This window comes from Lutra lutra, chromosome 11, assembly GCF_902655055.1.
Source record: "Lutra lutra chromosome 11, mLutLut1.2, whole genome shotgun sequence".
NCBI lineage: Eukaryota > Metazoa > Chordata > Mammalia > Carnivora > Mustelidae > Lutra > Lutra lutra.
This window is the reverse complement of record NC_062288.1, coordinates 59,835,436-59,854,756: the sequence shown is the minus strand read 5'-3', so window position 1 is coordinate 59,854,756 and position 19,321 is coordinate 59,835,436. Positions and strand designations below refer to the sequence as shown.

The 19,321-nt window shown below is 39.1% G+C and overlaps 1 protein-coding gene across 4 annotated transcripts in view; it reads right to left on the bottom strand.

Annotated features, from left to right (window-relative positions):
• Positions 1–17,565, bottom strand: part of TAX1BP1 (Tax1 binding protein 1) — an 80,895-nt gene extending 63,330 nt beyond the window's left edge. For all 4 annotated transcript variants that reach the window (XM_047696115.1, XM_047696117.1, XM_047696116.1 and 1 more), the window contains exons 1-3: positions 17,409–17,565; positions 10,794–10,962; positions 2,340–2,442 (exon numbers count right to left, since the gene is read on the bottom strand). In XM_047696115.1, coding sequence (XP_047552071.1) covers positions 2,340–2,442; positions 10,794–10,955 — 265 coding nt within the window. In that variant the 5' untranslated portion in view covers positions 10,956–10,962; positions 17,409–17,565. The remainder of the gene's footprint in view (positions 1–2,339; positions 2,443–10,793; positions 10,963–17,408) is intronic.
• Positions 17,566–19,321: the final 1,756 nt, after the last annotated feature.

Sequence of the window (19,321 nt, the reverse complement as noted above, 5' to 3'; positions counted from 1 at the left end):
AAAACTTGGAAAACTTACTGCCTTTATGCTTAGCTCCCATGAAAATGTTCTTAAAGTACAAACAAACCAGATGCTTTTTTTTTCCCCAAACTGCTTTTATTTATTTATTTAAGATTTTATTTATTTCTCTGACACAGAGAGAGACAGATCACAAGTAGGCAGAGAGAGAGGGAGAAGCAGGCTCCCCGATGAGCAGAGAGCCTGATGTGGGGCTCGATCCCAGAACCCCGAGATCACGACCTGAGCTGAAGGCAGAGGCTTAAACCACTGAGCCACCCAGGCGCCACCCCAAACTGCTTTTAAACCTCTTGGTAAATCACTAGTAAAACATTAGTCACTATAACAAATGGGTAAATTAGTTTAAGAAAATTAATCACATTAAAAATGATTAAAAATGACTGGAAATAAACCCACAATTTTTAAGAAAAAAAATATCTTGGGGCACCTGGGCAGCTCAGTCAGTTAAATGTCTGACTCTGGCACAAGTCATGATCTCAGGGTCCTAGGATTCTGAGTCCGGCTCCCTGCTCAGCAGGGAGTCTACTTATATGCCCACCCCTCTGCCCCACCCCCTGCAGCTAATAAAAATCTTTAAAAAAAAAAATCTTAACAAAAAAATCAGTTCCAGGGGCAGCGAGTGGCTCAACTGGTTAAGCCATTGTCTTCGGCCCAGGTCATGATCCCAGAGTCCTGGGATCAGTCCCATGTTGGGCTTCCCCTGCTTGGCAGGGAGCCTGCTTCTCCCTTGCCTCTGCCTCTCCCCCTGCCTGTGCACGCACCCACTCTCTGCCAAATAAATAAAATCTTTAAAAAAAAAAAAAAAAAATCAGTTCCAATATACACATTATCTAAAAAGAGTCTATAAATTAAAAGATAAACCAGATTTATAATTTACACCATTTCTTAATCCATAAAACACTACAAGGACCTAAATCTTGGCCTATATTACAGTACAAATTTTATCCTCTGAATGGTTCTTGACAGAGTACATAACAAATTTCTTTTATATGCTAGTTCCACATGGTCACAATGCCAACTCATTTTCACACCAAACATACACAAACCTCAGAATAAAGTTTTTTTGAAAAGTAAACCACCAAAACCCAAAACACTGCCAACACTGAATGCCAGCAAAGACACAGCAGAACGAGAAATCTCATTCAATGCTAATGGTAATGCCAAATGATATATAATCACTTCGGAAAAGTCTGGTGGTCTCTTACAAAACTAAACATACCATATGATCCAGCAACTATACTCCCTGGTATTTACCCAAATGAGTGGAAAATGTATATCCATACAAAAACCTGTGAATATATGTTTATAGCAGTTTTATTCACATTGACAAAACTTGGAAGCTGCTAAGGTGTCTTTCTTTAATAGACGAATGAACAAACTCTTAAACCCATTAGACCCATTCAATAGAGTATTACTGCTTCCTTTGTAGTTTTCTGCATTTTTTTTTAATTTAAAGATTTAATTATTTATTTGAGAGACAGACTGTGCATGAGCAGCAGGGGTGGTGGGGGTAGGGGTAGAGGGAGAACCTGACTCCACAGTGAGCAGGAAGCCTGATGCAGGACTTGATCTAAGGACCATGACCTGAGCCAAACACAGATGCTTAACCAACTGAGCCACCCAGGCACCCCTAGTTCTCTGCGTTTTATGCGCATTAGAATACCAATCTGAGACAACATTCACTAGTTTCTACAGACCAAAACGAATCCATAGCATAAACAAGGCTAAGAATTTGCTTTAATATAATCCAAAAATCAGGGCAATTAAAATACGAAGATCACTCTGAAGCAAATTCTAAGACAGAATTCTAAATGGACTATTTTTTAAATTATGTATATAATGCCAAGCTAAGAATAAACTTTATATTCCCTTACATCCATTTTATAAAGCAACTGCTCTATAAACCGTATAACCTCTATAAACTGTGGTTTTCATATAGAATTATTTTTCTCACCCTAATTCGTTACATTATTCTACTATCAGTAACGGTTTTCTTATTTGGAAAAAAACAACAACAACAAAAGCAATCCAAAGTGAAGATCTGCAAAGAAACACACTCTTCAATGAAAAGCAAAGAAACCTCTTAAAATGTCCATATAAAATATGTATCCTACACTACATATTTACATTCTTGAAATTTTTGCTAAACAAAGATACTAATTAATTCAATTTTGATATGTTAGACATGCCTAAGTAGACCATCAGAATGGAGAACATTTTAAATGGCAAGAAAACATCAAATCTCATCAAGTTCTTTTGAAATCTGAATTTTGAAATTTGATGAAAACATCAAATTTCATCAAATTGTTTTCAGTTCTTACCTTGAAATGCTAATACACAATTAACTGTTGATCCTTCTACGTAATGTTCAGGCATAGGAGACCATAAAAATGTGTAATAATCACGAGCAGTACTCCATCCAACCTAAAGGAAAATAACAAAAACACAGATTAGAGTGATATCTTATAGTGTACTATTTTTACTGCATCCGAAAGTTAAAACATGTGTCACCATGTTTATAAATCACTGAGCATTTTAACAAGCATGTCAAATTTTTATTTTTATTAAGCTACAAGCTTATGTTATAAAAACCCATATATTGAACAGTAGAGTTTCTATTATGTGTTAAAAATGCAATCTGATACTCAATTTCTCAAGAAGAATCTCAGCATGCACATGATCAAATATAACAACTTATGTTTCCCTTAAAATTTGATTTCACTAAACTTAAGAGTTTTCTTTTTTTCTTTTAGGCAGAACTTGAACTTACCACCCAGACCTAAGCCAAGATCAAGAGGCAGACACTGAACCCACTGAGCCACCCAGGTATCCCCTCACTAAACTTCTAAAACTTCCTACTTTATGTCTCAAATTTCAGTGTAATTAGATTTTTCTATCTTGAACATGGTTAACTTCACCAATCTCTCATGCCGAGTCTTAACTCCAGCCAACTGGTAAATTTTGCAAAAAGTCCCTTATTATCAAGATGTTTATATATACAGATAGAAAACCTAGGGGCACCTGGGTGGTTCAGTGGGTTGAAGCCTCTGCCTTCGGCTCAGGTCATGATCCCAGGGTCCTGGGATCTAGCCCAGCATCACATCGGGCTCTGCTCAGTAGGAAGCCTGCTTCTCCCCCTCTCTCTGCCTGCCTCTCTGTCTACTTGTGATCTCTGTCAAATAAATAAACAAAATCTTAAAAAAAAAAAAAGAAAGAAAGAAAGAAAACCTATGTCCCATGTATATCTAAACCATTTTCAACTTATAAAACATACATATTACAGATCTCAGTCTGTATCTTCTAGATGGACTATAAGATGTTAAATACTGAATATTAGAGATATTTAAACAGGTATACACAAAACTCATTGTGCATCATAGATAGTCTATTGTGTTTTGTTTGTACAAAGTGAAGGTTTGGGATAACCTCGAATCAAACAACTCTATCAGCGCAATTTTCCAAACACCATTTGTTCACCTCACTGCTCTGTATCACATTTTGGTAATTCTCTGAGTATTTCAAACTTTTTCATTATTATTGCATTTGTTATGGTGACCTACAACAGTGATCTTCAAATATTACTATTATTAACTGTTTTGGAGTATCACAGACTAGGCCCATAAAAGATGATGAACTTAATATACATGTTTTGACTACTCCACTAACTGGCCATTACCCAATCTTTCTCCCTCTTAAGCCTCCCTATTTCCTGAGACCCAACAATATTGAAATTAGGCCGTTTATTAAACCTACAGGGGCCTCAAAGTCTTCTCACAGGAAAAGACAGATCTCACTCTTAAAATCAGAGCTAGAAATGATTAGGCTTAGTGAGGAAGGCCTGTCAAAAGCCAAGACAGCCTGAAAGCCAGGTCTCCTGCACCAAACAGCCAAATTAAGAATGCAAAGGAAAGATTCTTGAAGAAAATAAAAGTGCTACTCAGGTGAACACACAAATGATAAGAAGCAAAACAGTCTTATCACTGATATGGAGTGTTTTAATCATCTGGATAGAAGATTAAACCAGCCACAACACTCTCTCAAGCCAAAGCCTAATCCAAGGCAAGGCCCTATCCTATCTTCAACTCTTAAGATGGACAGAAGAGAAGAAGCTACCAAAAAAGTTTGAAACTAGCAATGGCTGGTTCATGAGACTTATAGAAAGCATCTCCATAATACAGAAGGGTAGAGTGAAGCCACAAATATTAATGTAGAAGCTGCTGCATCCAGTTACCCAAAAGATCTAGCTAAGATAACTAATGACGGTGGCTACACTAAATAACAGATTTTCAACGTAGATGAAACACTCTTATTTTGGAAGAAGCCATCTCAGACTTCACAGCTAGAGGAAAAAGTCAATGCCTGGCTTCAAAGGACAAGTTGACTTTCTTCCTAAGGGCCAATCCAGCTGGTATTTTTAAGCTGAAACCAGTACTCATGTACCCTCTCAAAAATTCAAAGCCCCTTAAGAATTTTGTTAAACCTACTCTGCCTGTGCTCTATAAATGGAACAAAGCCTGTATGACAGCACATCTGTCTACCACATGGTTTACTAAATATTTTAAACCCACTGTTGAGACCTACTGCTGAGAAAAGAAACATTCATTTCAAAATCCTACAGCTCATTCACAAAGCAGCTGTTTATTCAAGGGCTCTGATGGAGACATACAACAAGGTCAATGTTGTTTTCATGCCGGCTAATATAATATCCACTCTGCAGCCCACAGATCCAGAGTAATTTCAACTTGTAAGTCTTATTATTTAAGAAATACATGTTGGGCACCTGGGTGGTTCAGTCAGTTAAGCATCTGCCTTCCACTCAAATCATGATCCTAGGGTCTTGGGATCAAGTCCTGAATTGAGCTTCCTGCTCAGTGAGGAATCTGCTTCTCCCTCTACCCCTCCCCCTGCTCAAGATCTCTCTCAAATAAATAAATAAAATCTTTTAAAATATATATACATTTTGAAAGGCTATAGCAGCTATAGGTAATAACTCCTCTGATAGATCTGGACAAAGTAGGCTGAAAACCATCTAGAAAGAATTCACCATTCTAGATGCCCTTAAGAACATTCACAATTCATGGGAATAAGTCAAAACACCATCACCAACAGAAGTTTGGAAGATGCTGATTTCAACCCTCATGGATGACCTGCAGGAGTTCAAGACTTCAGTGGAGGAAGTAACTGCAGATGTAGTAGAAACAGCAAAGGAACTAAAATTAGAAGTGGAGCCTGAAAGATGTGACTGAATTGTTGCAATCTTATTACAAAACTTAAATAGATAAGGAGATGCTTCTTATGGATGAGTAAAGAAACATCTGAGGTGGAATCTACTCCTGGTGAAGATGCTGTGAAGATTACAGAAATGACACCAAAAGACTTAAGAGTATTAAAGAAATTTAGCTTGGTAAAACAGCAGCAGGGTTTGAGAGGACTGACTGCAATTTTGTAAAAAGTTCTACTGTGGGTAAAATGCTACAGAAAAATAGTTCATGAAAGGAAGAGTCAATGGATATGACAAACTTCATTACTGTCTTTTTCTTTTCCTTTTTCTTTTTCCTAAAGCAAATTCAACCCCGATGTGAGGCTCGAACTCACAACCCAGAGATCAGGAGTCCCGTGCTCCACCGACTAAGACAGCCAAACACCCTTTTTGTTGTCTTATTTTAAGAAATTGCCACAACCATCCCAACCTTCAGCAACCACCACCCTGACCAGCCAGGAGCTTTCAACATCATGGCATGACCAGCAAAAAGAGAAATCGCTGGAAGATTAGATGATGGTTAGTTTTTAGCAATAAAGTAGTTAATTAAGGTATATACATTGGGTTTTTTAGCCATAAGGCTATTGCATGCCTAATAAAAACTATAACACAGTGTAAACAACTTTATATGAACTGGGAAACCGAAAAAATTGTGACTCACTTCACGACTGTGATGTGGTGGTCTAGAACCCCACCCATAATATCTCCAAGGTATGCCTGTACTAGACATCCATTTGCAGAAAACGTAAGAAATTATGCATCATCCACAGGTTTAGACTATACATACATTCTATAATTCTGATAGACCTGGGATAAGATTACAGAACATTGAATCTAAAAGAATATTAGCAATCTTTATAGTCTCTAAAAGAGTGCTTTTAAACTGCAAGTACTACTTCCACTAGGAAATGGTAATATCAATGCAGTGGTTCACAGCCCTTAGTTCTTAATTATACAGAATTAGAAAATACCAATGCATAAAGGCTAAATAATGCTTCTTGAAAATCTGCTTCATGAGTACTTGCATACAACTAATTGCTAGGCAAAGTCACAGAATTTCTGTCAGTCAAAAACATTTGAAAACATTTAAGACACCATTCATCTCTTTGTATGAGAGAAACTTGAGGAACCCATGACATGATCTACCTCATAAGGCTGTTATTGTTTCTCCCAGGAATGTTAATAGAATTAAATTAGATGATGAACATAAAACCAACACCCAGGAGAGTGCCTGACCCACAGTAAGCACTTCATAAATGGTAGTTTTTGCACACACAATATATTGTAGTGATTAAGAGCATAGGAAATAAGATCAGACTGCCAGAAAAGATCACTTACTAGCTATATGACTTCAGTCAGGTTATTTCTGTTCCCTCCTCTTTAAAATGAAGATGATAATCTCAAAGGGTTGTGTAATAAATAAGATAATCCCTATATAGATCAGCAAAGTGCTGAGCACATTAGTATTCATTAAATGTTACCATTCATTAATACCCAAGGACACACGCCTATTAGAGAGAGTGATCTTGATCCTATGATATGCTCTCCCTCACTTCGGATCCCCCAATGCTTCACCATCTCCTTTAAAAAAAAAAAAAAAAAAAAGGCCCATCTGAAGTTTTTCCCCCAACATATATGATATATGCCTGGTACAAATCATAGCTTGTGTTCTTTGTCCCTGTCCATACACTGATATTGAAAGAAGTACTATCTACGGATGCCAGGGTGGCTCAATCCGTTAAGCTTCTGCCTTCAGCTCAGGTCAGGATGCCAGGGTCCTGGGATCACACCACGCATTAGCCTCTCTTCATCTCCCTCTGCCACTCCCTGAGAGTGCATGCACTCTATCAAATAAATAAGATCTTCAAAAAATAAATAAATAAAAGATGTTGAAGGGTTTGGTCCTCGCTGTGTTTCCACTAAGTGATTCACAACAGCTCAAGAGTATTATCAGTTGCCTTCTATAGCAACCTACAAGTATGCCTAACATATTTTGCTTTCCGTTATTGCCTAAGTCTGAGCAACTCTTCTCAAGAAAGTAGTTGATGTTGCTCTAGGATGTAACAGGTACCCCATGCTGAGCCCACCGAGGGACAAGATGAAATCCAATCTGAGTACAAAATAGAAAACTATGCTTTCAAGTCCTTGAGGAAGAAATTAACAATGCATCTTGAGGGACACCTGGGTGGCTCAGTTGGTTAAGCAGCTGCCTTCGGCTCAGGTCATGATCCCAGCATCCTGGGATCAAGTCCCACATCGGGCTCCTTGTTCTGTGGGGAGCCTGCTTCTCCCTCTGCCTCTGCCTGCCACTCTGTCTGCCTGTGCTTGCTCTCTCTCCCTCTCTCTCTGACAAATAAATAAAATCTTTAAAAAAAAAAAAAAAAAAAAAAGAATCATCTGTCCCAGGCAAATCAAATTCCTTAACACTTTCACAAACACCACACACACATTCCCTTCACTCCTTCCCCCTTATTGCTACTATCTGGGCATATTCTCCCTGCTTGTCTTTCAATATTTTGTCTATCAAAATCATCCTATGGACAATTTACAGTCCACGTAAGTGTTTTAAAACACGCAATGCAATAAGCAAGGCAATTCCACTTTATTAAACATGATTTTTGGGATGCGTGGGTGGCTCAGTCAGTTAAGCGTCTGCCTTTGGCTCAGATCATAATCCCAGGGTCCTGGGATCAAGTCCTACATTGGGCTCCCTGCTCAGCGGAGAGTCTGCTTCTCCCTCTGCCTGCCACTTCCGCTGCTTGTGCTCTCACTTTCTCTGACAGATAAATAAGCCTTTCAATATAAATAAACAAACAAACATGATTTTCTTCCTTGAGTCTTCCCACATGTTCTCAAATTTTTACCAAAGGCCTGGAATTCCTACTGAGTTTTACAGTATTATCCAGGCAATTCTACAATCCATTCTACACTGTTATAATCATGTACATTTTCATCTCTTAGAGAAAAGTTACAGAACTTGGAATGCACAAGAGATAGGGGTTTAGCATTATCAAAGCAAATAAGCAGACAACGACAAAAAAAATGAAATTACAGATTAAGTCAGAAAGAAGCCTTACAAGGAGGAGCTTGTTGCTTCAGCAGGTAAGCGTCTGCCTTCAGGTCCCGATCCTAGGATCAAGCCCCACCTCCAGATCCCCGCTCAGAGGGGAGTCTTTTTCTCCCTTTCCCTCTGCCCCTCCCCCAGCTCGTGCTCATAGGCACTCTCAAGTAAAGTCTTTAAAAACAAAGCAAAACAAAAGAAGGTTATACAGCACATTGGTGAAGTTATTTGGTCTCAGCATTATTCCACAGATGATGAAGAACCACCTGAGAGTCTGAAACAAAAGGAAGGTATGTTCAGATTTTCATTTTATAGTTTTTTTTTTTTTAAGATTTTATTTATTTGTCAGAGAGAGAGGAGAGCGAGTGAGCACAGGCAGACAGAATGGCAGGCAGAGGCAGAGGGAGAAGCAGGCTCCCCGCCAAGCAAGGAGCCCGATGTGGGACTCGATCCCAGGACGCTGGGATCATGACCTGAGCCGAAGGCAGCTGCTTAACCAACTGAGCCACCCAGGCGTCCCTCATTTTATAGTTTTTATAGAGTAATTTAAAGAACAGATAAGGAGGGGGTAAGAATGAAAACAAGGGGGAAAAGTGACCTATTGCAGTAGTCTTAGAAAGAGATAAGGAGGACATAAAATTAGGGCATTGATATTACAAATAAAAAATACATAGGCAAGAAAATGGATAGAACTGGTGTTCGACTAGATTTGAAGGGAAAGTATTAACTTTTGGATTAGGCAATAGGCCATTAAAAAAATAATTTGAAAGAAAAAGGTAAACATTCATCTTCTTAGAAATATAATTCATCAGCCTACATACACAAAGACATCCCACTGCCCAAAATAAAAACCTACAAACATTTCAGCCTACACCTGAAGGTCTCCATGGACAGTGTGAAGCTTAATTCCAACACTATCTCCCTCCACTTTCCTAAATGAAGCTTATGTTCTAATCAAAGCAACTTGTAACCTGCATCCATTATCATTCTTTGTGCCTTTGCTTATACCGCTTTCCTGCCAGAAATGCCCCTTCCTTCCCTCAATCTCATTTCCCTATTCTACTCTTGTCTGACCCTTTCTTATACAAAATACCAATTCTCACCAAGTTTAACCTGATACCTGTATCTCACATAAAATCAAAACCAGCACTGATGTCATAAAAATGCTCACAATGAATGTTATCTCCATTCTGGAATTTGACTTAAATAACTTAATAGTGACTCCTCTAACAGGCAAAATCAAGGAAAAAAGGATTCAAAAAGGAAATAAAAGGTCATTAGATGCCAAAACTTTATTTATCCAATAGTTTTTTGGCCCTCCTCAGTCTGAAAGGACAACTTTCACTTCTAGATACCTTCTATGTGCCTAATTCTAGCACCTATTCTTACTTCTACTTTTTTTTTTTTTTTTTTTTTTTTTTAAAGATTTTATTTATTTATTTGACAGAGAGATCACAAGCAGGCAGAGAGGCAGGCAGAGAGAGAGGAGGAAGCAGGCTCCCTGCTGAGTAGTAGAGAGCCCGATGCGGGGGCTCGATCCCAGGACTCTGAGATCATGACCTGAGCCGAAGGCAGCGGCTTAACCCACTGAGCCACCCAGGCGCCCCTCTACTTTGTTGTTTAACTTCTACACACCAGACAAAATCGTATCTAAAACGTATTCTGAGGAATTTAGACTTTTATGACATTTTGGCTGTTCAAAGGACATTTTTAAATTTTATTTAAGTAACCTCTACACCCAATGTGGGGCTCAAACTCACAAACCCGAGATCAAGAGATGTTCTTCCAACTGAGCCAGCCAGGTGCCCCAAAGACACTCTCATGTTTTAGTTCTCCATTACATTCTGAAGAGTTGAAATTGCCAGAAAATCTCTAGCAGTGACGCACCAACATAATGATCACCGCAATATAATTCTCAGGCAAATATTATACAAAATGACCAGCCAAATATAAGAACTGGGACTCCTGCCATCAGAAAGCTTACTATTTAGTCATGTAAAACAGAATACTCTTATAAAAGCATAAGACAATATGAGTAATATTTAAGCAACATAGGACAACAAAAGAATAACATGGCTGTAGCGCTGTATAAAATTACAAATGACTGAAGAGACAATGATAAAGCAACTCAAAGGAAAAGATCTTTTTTCAAGTAAGGAATGGAGAAAATTGAAGGAAAAAAAGGTCTCAAAAAAGGTTTCACAGACCTTGAGTGACAGATCTTTTGATCAATGAGGTGCAAGCCTGGTGAACTGAAGTTCTCAATATTTGTTGTATACTGGCCAGCACTGTTAAATATTTCATGTTTGCAAAACATTTAAGTTTACAAACATAAAAAGGGCCCTATTTGCAGAGTAAAGACAAGACTAATACAAGCTACTTATCAAACTGCTTAAAAAGAAAACAGTACCTACATGGAAGAAATATGAAAAAAAAAAAAAAAAAGGTTCTCACCTTGAATATACCAACCCAATCTTTTGGATGTGGATGGATATATGGAGTTAAGGTGTAATGACATTCCAGGTGTGCATTAGGAAGATAACTCTTGGCCACATTTTGAAAGATGACATGGGCAAAGTTGGAAGTCTGCAAGGGGACTTCTTGAAAGGATGTCATTGTGAATCTGAAACAAGCAAACATATACAAGTTGAATGATACCAACTAACAAAAAACTTACACCTTCAGAAAATACATAACACTGAATGCAAATTACATGAGCATCTATATGCCATAATTATTAAGATATATACTTGTAACTCCTCCTTAAAAATGTGATTAAATATAGAAATACAAACTGGGAAATAACAATTTCCAAAATGGCTCAGAAAGTCACACGGGGATTAAAAAATTTAAAAACCAAGATCCTCTCTCCCCTCTGCCCCTCCCCAAATAGGCTCACACCTGTAGTCTCTAAATAATTAAATCTAAACAAAAATCTGCAGGACACAAATGTTTTCCATATTTTGTGTTCTACTTTTGAGAATAAAGGATACAACTGAGATTTACTCAAAAAAGCTATCTATAGGGCGCCTGGGTGGCTCAGTGGGTTGGGCCGCTGCCTTCGGCTCAGGTCATGATCCGGGGGTCCTGGGATCAAGTCCCGCATGGGGCTCTCTGCTCAGCAGGGAGCCTGCTTCCCTTCCTCTCTCTCTGCCTGCCTCTCTGCCCACTTGTGATCTCTGTCTGTCAAATAAATAAATGAAATCTTCGGGAAAAAAAAAGCTATCTATACAGTATCAAAGACTCAGTAAAATTATTACTGATTCTACACTACACATAAATAACGATGACCATGTCCCTATGGTACTTGCTTCTAAGTCATCACAAAAATCTCTGTGATGGGAAAACCAGGGCAAGATTTTTGCTGACCAAATTAATCTATTTTACTTCACAAACCAATAGCGTCTCTACAGGGCAAGCACAGCAGTTAGTCTCTGCTCATATTTTAACTATTAAGAAAGCCTTTACTGCTAAGAAGATCTAGGACAACATGCTTTCACAATGTTTCTTTTGCTGACCTGTTTGAATACTAAGGCAAATTTTTTAAGAGTTTCAAAATAAACACTTCAAGAAAATACCCTCGTTTCTTCTTGTGTCTTCTCTGCTTCTGTTCAAGTACTGCTTTACTGAAACAATATACTGAACATCTCATAAAGAGACTATCAATGGTGAACCTGGAAGCCACTGTGGTAGAATACCAGCCTGGTTGTCTGTTAGCCTCTCCCCAACCTGAGCTCTGCCAAGATTCCAAGGAAAGGAGAGTGCATTCAGCAGCAATCCTCCCGCATCTCTGTACTAACAAAATGGCTTAATTACCAGCAGCCCTATTTCACAGAAGGATATAACTGTCACTACCATGCCAAAGTCTTCAATAAAATGAAGAGGTAGCCCTTACTTACAAACACTGAGAACTCTGCCTAAAATAAATGAAGAGTTTTATTACTTTTCTTTGAATCGTTTGAGCTAATTTCAGCTCAGAGGAACGTCATGTGCTAATAAGGTCACTGATGATAATCTCTTTTCAAGTCAATGCCTTCATAAACAAGGAAAAAATAACGGATTCCAGTTTTGAAAACCTGTTTACTAATGGTTATACCAATTAAGAGAAACTATAGCTAAATCAATGAAACCAACCTCAAGCAGATACAACTACCAAAACTGAGGCAAGTGAATGAGGAACATTTTTCTACAAAGAAAATGATTTAGGTTTCTCTAGGAAAACATTTAGTAAGAAAATAAGGCTAGCTTAGGATGAGTTGACAATGTTTTTAATTAAAAGTAATTTAAGGGGCACCTGGGTGGCTCAGTGAGTTAAAGCCTCTGCTTTCGGCTCAGGTCATGATCCTAGGGTCCTGGGATCGAGCCCCACATCGGGCTCTCTGCTCAGCGGGGAGCCTGCTTCCTCCTCTCTCTCTGCCTGCTTCTCTGCCTACTTGGGATCTCTCTATCAAATAAATAAATAAATAAATAAATAATTTAAGGATGAAACTTTTTCTTACAACTTGTTTCTTAAACTGTAATTGTTTTAAGCAGTGAAGTTTAAACTTTTGTTTAACCTCACCTACACAACGTTTCAAAAATCCATAATCCTACCTTACACTTTTACCTCACTGAAATTTTAAGCAGAAAAATAGCAGGAAGGTATACATCTATGTATTTGTGTGTGTGTGTGTGTGTGTATGCTTACAAATGCTATCAAAAAAGGACTAGAAACTACACTTAATAGTATTTATTCATGAGGGATACATGTGAAGACTAACTTTTAACCTGTTTGCCAGTACATATAAACACATTTTCATTTCAAATAAACGTATTAACATAAAATTTCATTTTTAAGGCTTCCTCCCAAAATTCAGGTTTTTAAAAGAACACCCTTCATCAGACTTTAAATATATTCAAGAGTATAAATCTTAAGTATACTATAAATTTGTGATCCTACTAACCTTTATTAATCTCTCTCCAACACTCCAACCTTTTTAAAAATTTCAGTGCAATTATTACTACAGAAATGTTTTCCAAGTACTTCCACTCTATTAGTTTTAAACTTTTTTAAAAATTAAATTCCAGGGTGCCTGGGTGGCTCAGTGGGTTAAGACTGCTTTGGCTCAGGTCATGACCTCAGGGTCCTGGGATCAAGTCCCACACTGGGCTCTCTGCTCAGCAGAGAGCCTGCTTCCCCCTCTCTCTCTGCCTGCCTCTCTGCCTACTTGTGATCTCTGTCTGTCAAATAAATAAATAAAATCTTTAGGAAAAAAAAAAGTTAACAAGGGTAAATGTAATCTCAATGTAATTACCACATGAATCAACCCATTTTAAATAGTAAAACAAAACTTCCCATATAATCCTGTTTCACTACTCACACAGATAAATAAAATGAATGAAAAGATGGATAAACATAAAAATGCTGAAATTCACTGAAACCGGCAATTTATCAAGATAATTCAGACATTATACACTATCCATGTGTGTACACACACACACACACACAGACACAAAACAGCCCAGTGGGGAAGTAATATACAAAGTCACTGCATCACCTTGTGGTAATGCTTGGTAAGTGTAGCTTCACTAACACCCTAAGAACAAACTGCACCTCAGCTGAAGAAGAAATATAGCTCCCCACACACACAAAGGGAAGTGGAAGCAGCTGTACTATACCAAATTTTGCTTCCCATTCTCTAAAGTACAGCTCCAGAAACATGCGTACATTAAGATGCAAGCCAAGGCTAAGCAAAAATTTTCCACTCAAGAATTAAAGAACCAAACACATTCAGCTGAGAAACAGTCTGAAATGCATATACGTGATGCCTGCAGTACCCTCTTCCATGTTTACTACTATATTTCACAAAGGCCCAACATGTCTAGAGTTCCTTTGCATGTGCTAGAATGTAAACTTTATACAATAAAATCTTTGGTCCAAAATCCCAATTTTGTTATTTGGGGGATTCATCTATCTAAAGAAAAAAGATAAATAATGTGCAGGTGGCACTTAGTTAAGTAACTAAAATAAATGGGGTAGGGGGCACAAGGAAGGTGGAAGGTGGAAGCATGTTATCTTTATTTCCTCCTCCAGGAACATTTTCAAGCCCAAAACTGGCTTTTGTGGTAGTATTTTTTCAGTGGCTTCTGATACTCAATTTCACTGGACCAGCCCAAAAATGTAAGCCTTAGTTAACTAAACTAGAAAATATATATACTAATTTTGTTCAGTGTATGTGACTCTGGTGATTTTTTTTTCTTTCAAAGTCCTTATAAAGTCAAAGATAACTAATCATAAGAAATATCCCGATGTCCAGGATTTGCTTTAAAAACTCCCGGCGGGGGGGGGGGGGGCACCTGGGTGGCTCAGTGGGTTAAGCCGCTGCCTTAGGCTCAGGTCATGATCCCAGCCCCACGCATCAGGCTTCCTATGGGGCGGGGGGGAGAGGGGGGGTTGCTTCTTCCTCTCCCACTCCCCCTGCTTGTGTTCCCTCTCTAGCTAGATCTCTGTCAAATAAATTAAAAAAATAAATTAAATTAAATAACTCCTGGGGAAAAATGTACTGGGGGAGGTAATAAAACAAGATTAGTAAAATGGTAGTTCCTGGGACACCTGGGTGGCTCAGTTGGTTAAGCAGCTGCTTTCCGCTCAGGTCATGATCCCAGCATCCTGGGATCGAGTCCCACATCGGGCTCCTTGTTCTGTGGGGAGCCTGCTTCTCCCTCTGCCTCTGCCTGCCACTCTGTCTGCCTGTGCTCGCTCTCTCTCTCTCTCTCTCTGACAAATAAATAAATAAAATCTTTTAAAAAAAATGGTAGTTCCTTTTACTATTTGTTCTCCTTTTGTGTATGTATATAAGTAAAGTTAGTAATAAAAACTCCATATATGACATACCATAATAGGAACACATTACATATAGTGGATGGCAAACAGCAAGTTTTTTTTTTTGTGTTTTTTTTTTAAAGATTTTATTTATTTATTTGACAGAGAGAGATCACAAGCAGGCAGAGAGGCAGTCAGAGAGAGAGGAGGAAGCAGGCTCCCTGCTGAGCAGAGAGCCCGATGCGGGGCTCGATCCCAGGACCCCGAGATCATGACCTGAGCCGAAGGCAGCGGCTTAACCCACTGAGCCACCCAGGCGCCCCAAACAGCAAGTTTTTTTAAATCTTCAGTTAAAAGTACATGAACTTTTAAAATTATCTCTAAACTTCAGTCCCATAAGACACACAAATATCTGAAGGAAAAACTGTTAGACATTCTAATGGTTTTCAATTATTCACACTTTAACTCAAAGACTATCCACTTGTTTATAGAGCAGAAAAATGTTATCTGCAATCCTTCTGGGAGGCAGAGGCAAAGCCAACAATCTGTTAATCTGCACTCTTAAATACATCCATATCTCTAGAATTCTTCACAACTGAGTGCCTCGACACTCTACCCCCGTGTTACTTATACTTTTACTTACTCTATAGATTGTTTTAAATGGTTTCTAAAAAGCTGTAACTTGGCCCATACAAAGAGGGAATTTTTCTCTTTTTGTAGGGATTTGGGCCAAAATACATTTTAAAAAGCCAGAGAAACAAAAATTTTAATTAGTGTCAAAATTCCAAAAGAATAAAATCCAATAAACTTCGCATATGTATTCCCCAAATATTCCCCCAAAGTACACGAGCATCGGTAGGACATTTCATAGTTAACATTAAATGGCTGCAGCCATTACCATAAATAGAGGTATGCAACTTAAGAACGTGAGGAGGAGAACAAAAACTACACTAGGATGTCCTCTGAAGCTGCAAAAAAACAAAACAAAAAAAAAAAAACAAAAAGAAAAAAAAAAGTAAAAAATAAAAGACCTACCAAGTCATTTCTCACGTTATCAAGTAATTTTTCAAGAGATGGAGCCTACTCTTGATAAGAACAAAACAAAGGCTTGGCCTCAGCCCCTTCTCTATACCTGAATTGTGCTTTGAGGGACAATCAGCCCACTCTTCTATTAACAGGTTATTCAAAAATCTCTTCAGATGCTTTGGAACTGAGCACCAAAATTATAATTAGTACTCAGTCTGTAGAAATTTTACAATGAGCGTAAAAAAGAGTTGAAAAATTAAACTTTCCCATCTAAATCCTCGTCATAACAGCAATTCGTAACTAAACTGTGATGCCTAAAACGTAATATAGGTAGAAAGTCATCTGTCACAGTGTTTTCCAAACAAAATTACAGAAAAGATAATCTAGTGTATCAACAGTCACACACAACCCCACCCCCACCCAGCCCAAGCAAAGATTGCCCAAGGCGATGAGCGAGGGTCGGGACTAGCCCACAACAGCCGACCTGCCGGGTGCTGAGTCGGGGGTAGGAGAGTTGTGAAATCAAGAAAAGTTGCCTAAGCAAAGAAGACGTTGACTCTTAAGATCCCTCCGAACACTACGCGCAAGAGCCATCTACAAACAGACCAAGAAAAGCGTCAGCTAGACCTGTAGCCCAGGTGAAATACGCGAACCGGTCCCAACAGCTAACTCCGCCCCCGGCCCCCAAACGTGGGCGGCGCACTGAGTCCCCGCCTCTTTCTCCACTGGCGACACAAACCAAAACACCTGGGTTTCACCCCACCCGGGCAAACCCAAGCCTCGGACTCGACCTGTTTTCCCAAGCTAGCCCACGCCGGCAGCACACACAATGGCCTCAAAACACACCCCAGAATTGGACCTCCGGCAAGACAGGTCCTTCTTCAGGGGTCCCCCGTGTCACTCGCCCCCGCCAAAGTGCCCAAATTCCACACGGCTCCCCCAAACAGCGAAGGCTTATCCCGGGGCCTCCCCGCCGGGTGGGGCGGCCACCCGTTGTTTTTCCCAGCCCTACTCCCAACCGAAGTTGCCCACACCCCCGTCACAATCGTAGTCCAAGAGGAAAAGTTTGTCCTCGAGAAGGAAAGCATCGTCATTTGGGTGCATCGTCACCAGAGATCATTCCCGAGAGCGGCCAGGCCCCTAGACTCTAACCGCTGAGGAGCGTATCACGAACCCCCAAAGAGCTCCAGCCGGAGACTGCCCCGCAAAAGGTGCTTCAGTCGGCCGGGGAAGGTGCTTACCCTGCGGGGGACTCCGGGAAAGACCGAACGTTAGAAAGTCTTCCGTGCTTGCGCCGCCATCAGCCGCCGAACCTCTTCCGCCACCACAACCTCCCTCCACCGACCAGCTCCACCTCCCCTCAAGGCCAAAAAGCCGGCGTTGCGTCACTTCCGGCTTCGGGACCGCCCCTTCCGTCGCCGTTGCCGCAGTCACCGTGTGGGGTGAGCCGGGCCTATCCCGGAAAGCACTGCCTCCGCCCCTGCGGCTTTTCACGTTTCCCGCGGGCGGAGCCGATCAAGTCCAGGCTGGTATTTTACTTCATTGGCGTCGCGGTCGTTCGTCGCAGTCCTAGTTAAGCAGGGTCGGTTTGGGTTTACATTTTTCATTATTTTTTACTTTAACCGGAAAATTAGGTAACTTAGGTTGGAACGGTAGCCCAAAGATATATGGACTATTACTGTGTCATTGCCTGGATCTTAAAAAAACTAAGTGAATCCATTTATCTTATAGATCAAGAAGTAGGGAAATGGTAGAAGTAAAGGAGCGACCACATGGTTATGGATGCAACCCCTAACTCCCAAGGCTCTTTCCCAGCTCCTGGTCCAGGCCTGTTTTTGTTTGAGATTTTGTTCCCTCCATGGAAGACCTCCGTTCTAGGAGCGTTTCAGATCCAGAGCTCTATGATTCCATTTGCTCTTGCTCCAGCGTGGCCTCTTCCTGCGCGCACTTCTATGGATTACCTGCTTTTATTATCTGTGTTCTTTTGTGTGTGTGAATTTTGTCCTATATTCTCTGTTCAACTATATTTTCTAATATCAATTTGGATTGTGACGGGTCTTACCTTCCTATAGTAGGCATTCAGATGGCATCCCGAGTTAACGGAAGCAAGTATATTCTGTTCTAATGCATCCTATTCCTGTTTTTCTATAAAACTCTTAGAGGAAAAAAAAAAACAAAAAAACGCTTATAGAATCTTCAGTATCCCCGGTAGAGAAAGGATAATTCGACCACATTATCGCTCTAAATACAGAACATACACAATCTCATATACTTAGATTTTTACTTCCCCATAGTTAAGATTTTAATCCCTTCGGTAATACAGGTCCTCAGTGTTTGCTGATTTATTTCCTGTATATTGAAATCTTTGAACTTTTTTTTTTTACTTTTTGTTAAGTTTATTTTTTTTCTAATTTTATTTTTTATAAACATATAATGTATTGAAATCTTTGAACTTTTTGTTCTGTATAACATACTTGATGGTAGAATTATAAAAGAACTTTAGAGCTCATTTACTACCAACCTCCTTATTTTACAGATGATGAAAATGGTATGATAATATCAGGAATCCCTTATATTACTGTAGCAGTCTACTTGTAGTGGAAATATCTGTGTCCCTTAAGAAATGTAAATATAGTAGTGAACTTTATAAGCACAATTTTCCAGAAGTGCCATTTGGTATGTTTTAACCACGTTATTTATTTACATGTAATAAATCTTCAATTGCCACCAATTTTAAATTAATGAAATCAGAAAAACAATACACTTTATAAAGCCATAATTGGAAAGTATTTTGTTACTTTTGATAATATCTTGAATTTCAGACCTTATTTTTCCCATCAAGGTATTTGTTTAGGAACTTTTACTTGCTTTAATCCATTTAGTAACCATCCCTTGAATTTTTAGACAATGTTGCTCTTTAGACAATGTTGCAGGATAAATATATACCCTTTCAGTATTTAATTGAATCTTTAAAAATTTGCCCTTTGTATGTATAGCAGTGTACTAGGGCCATGAAGGATATGGATCTACACATAGAACCTTTTGGCCAAATGGAATTCAGAATTAAGAATTTTTTAGACTTTAGAAAAAGTATACTTACTTTATGTTACATGATATCCCATGAGGTCTATAGCAGCACTTCATAATCAAGTTA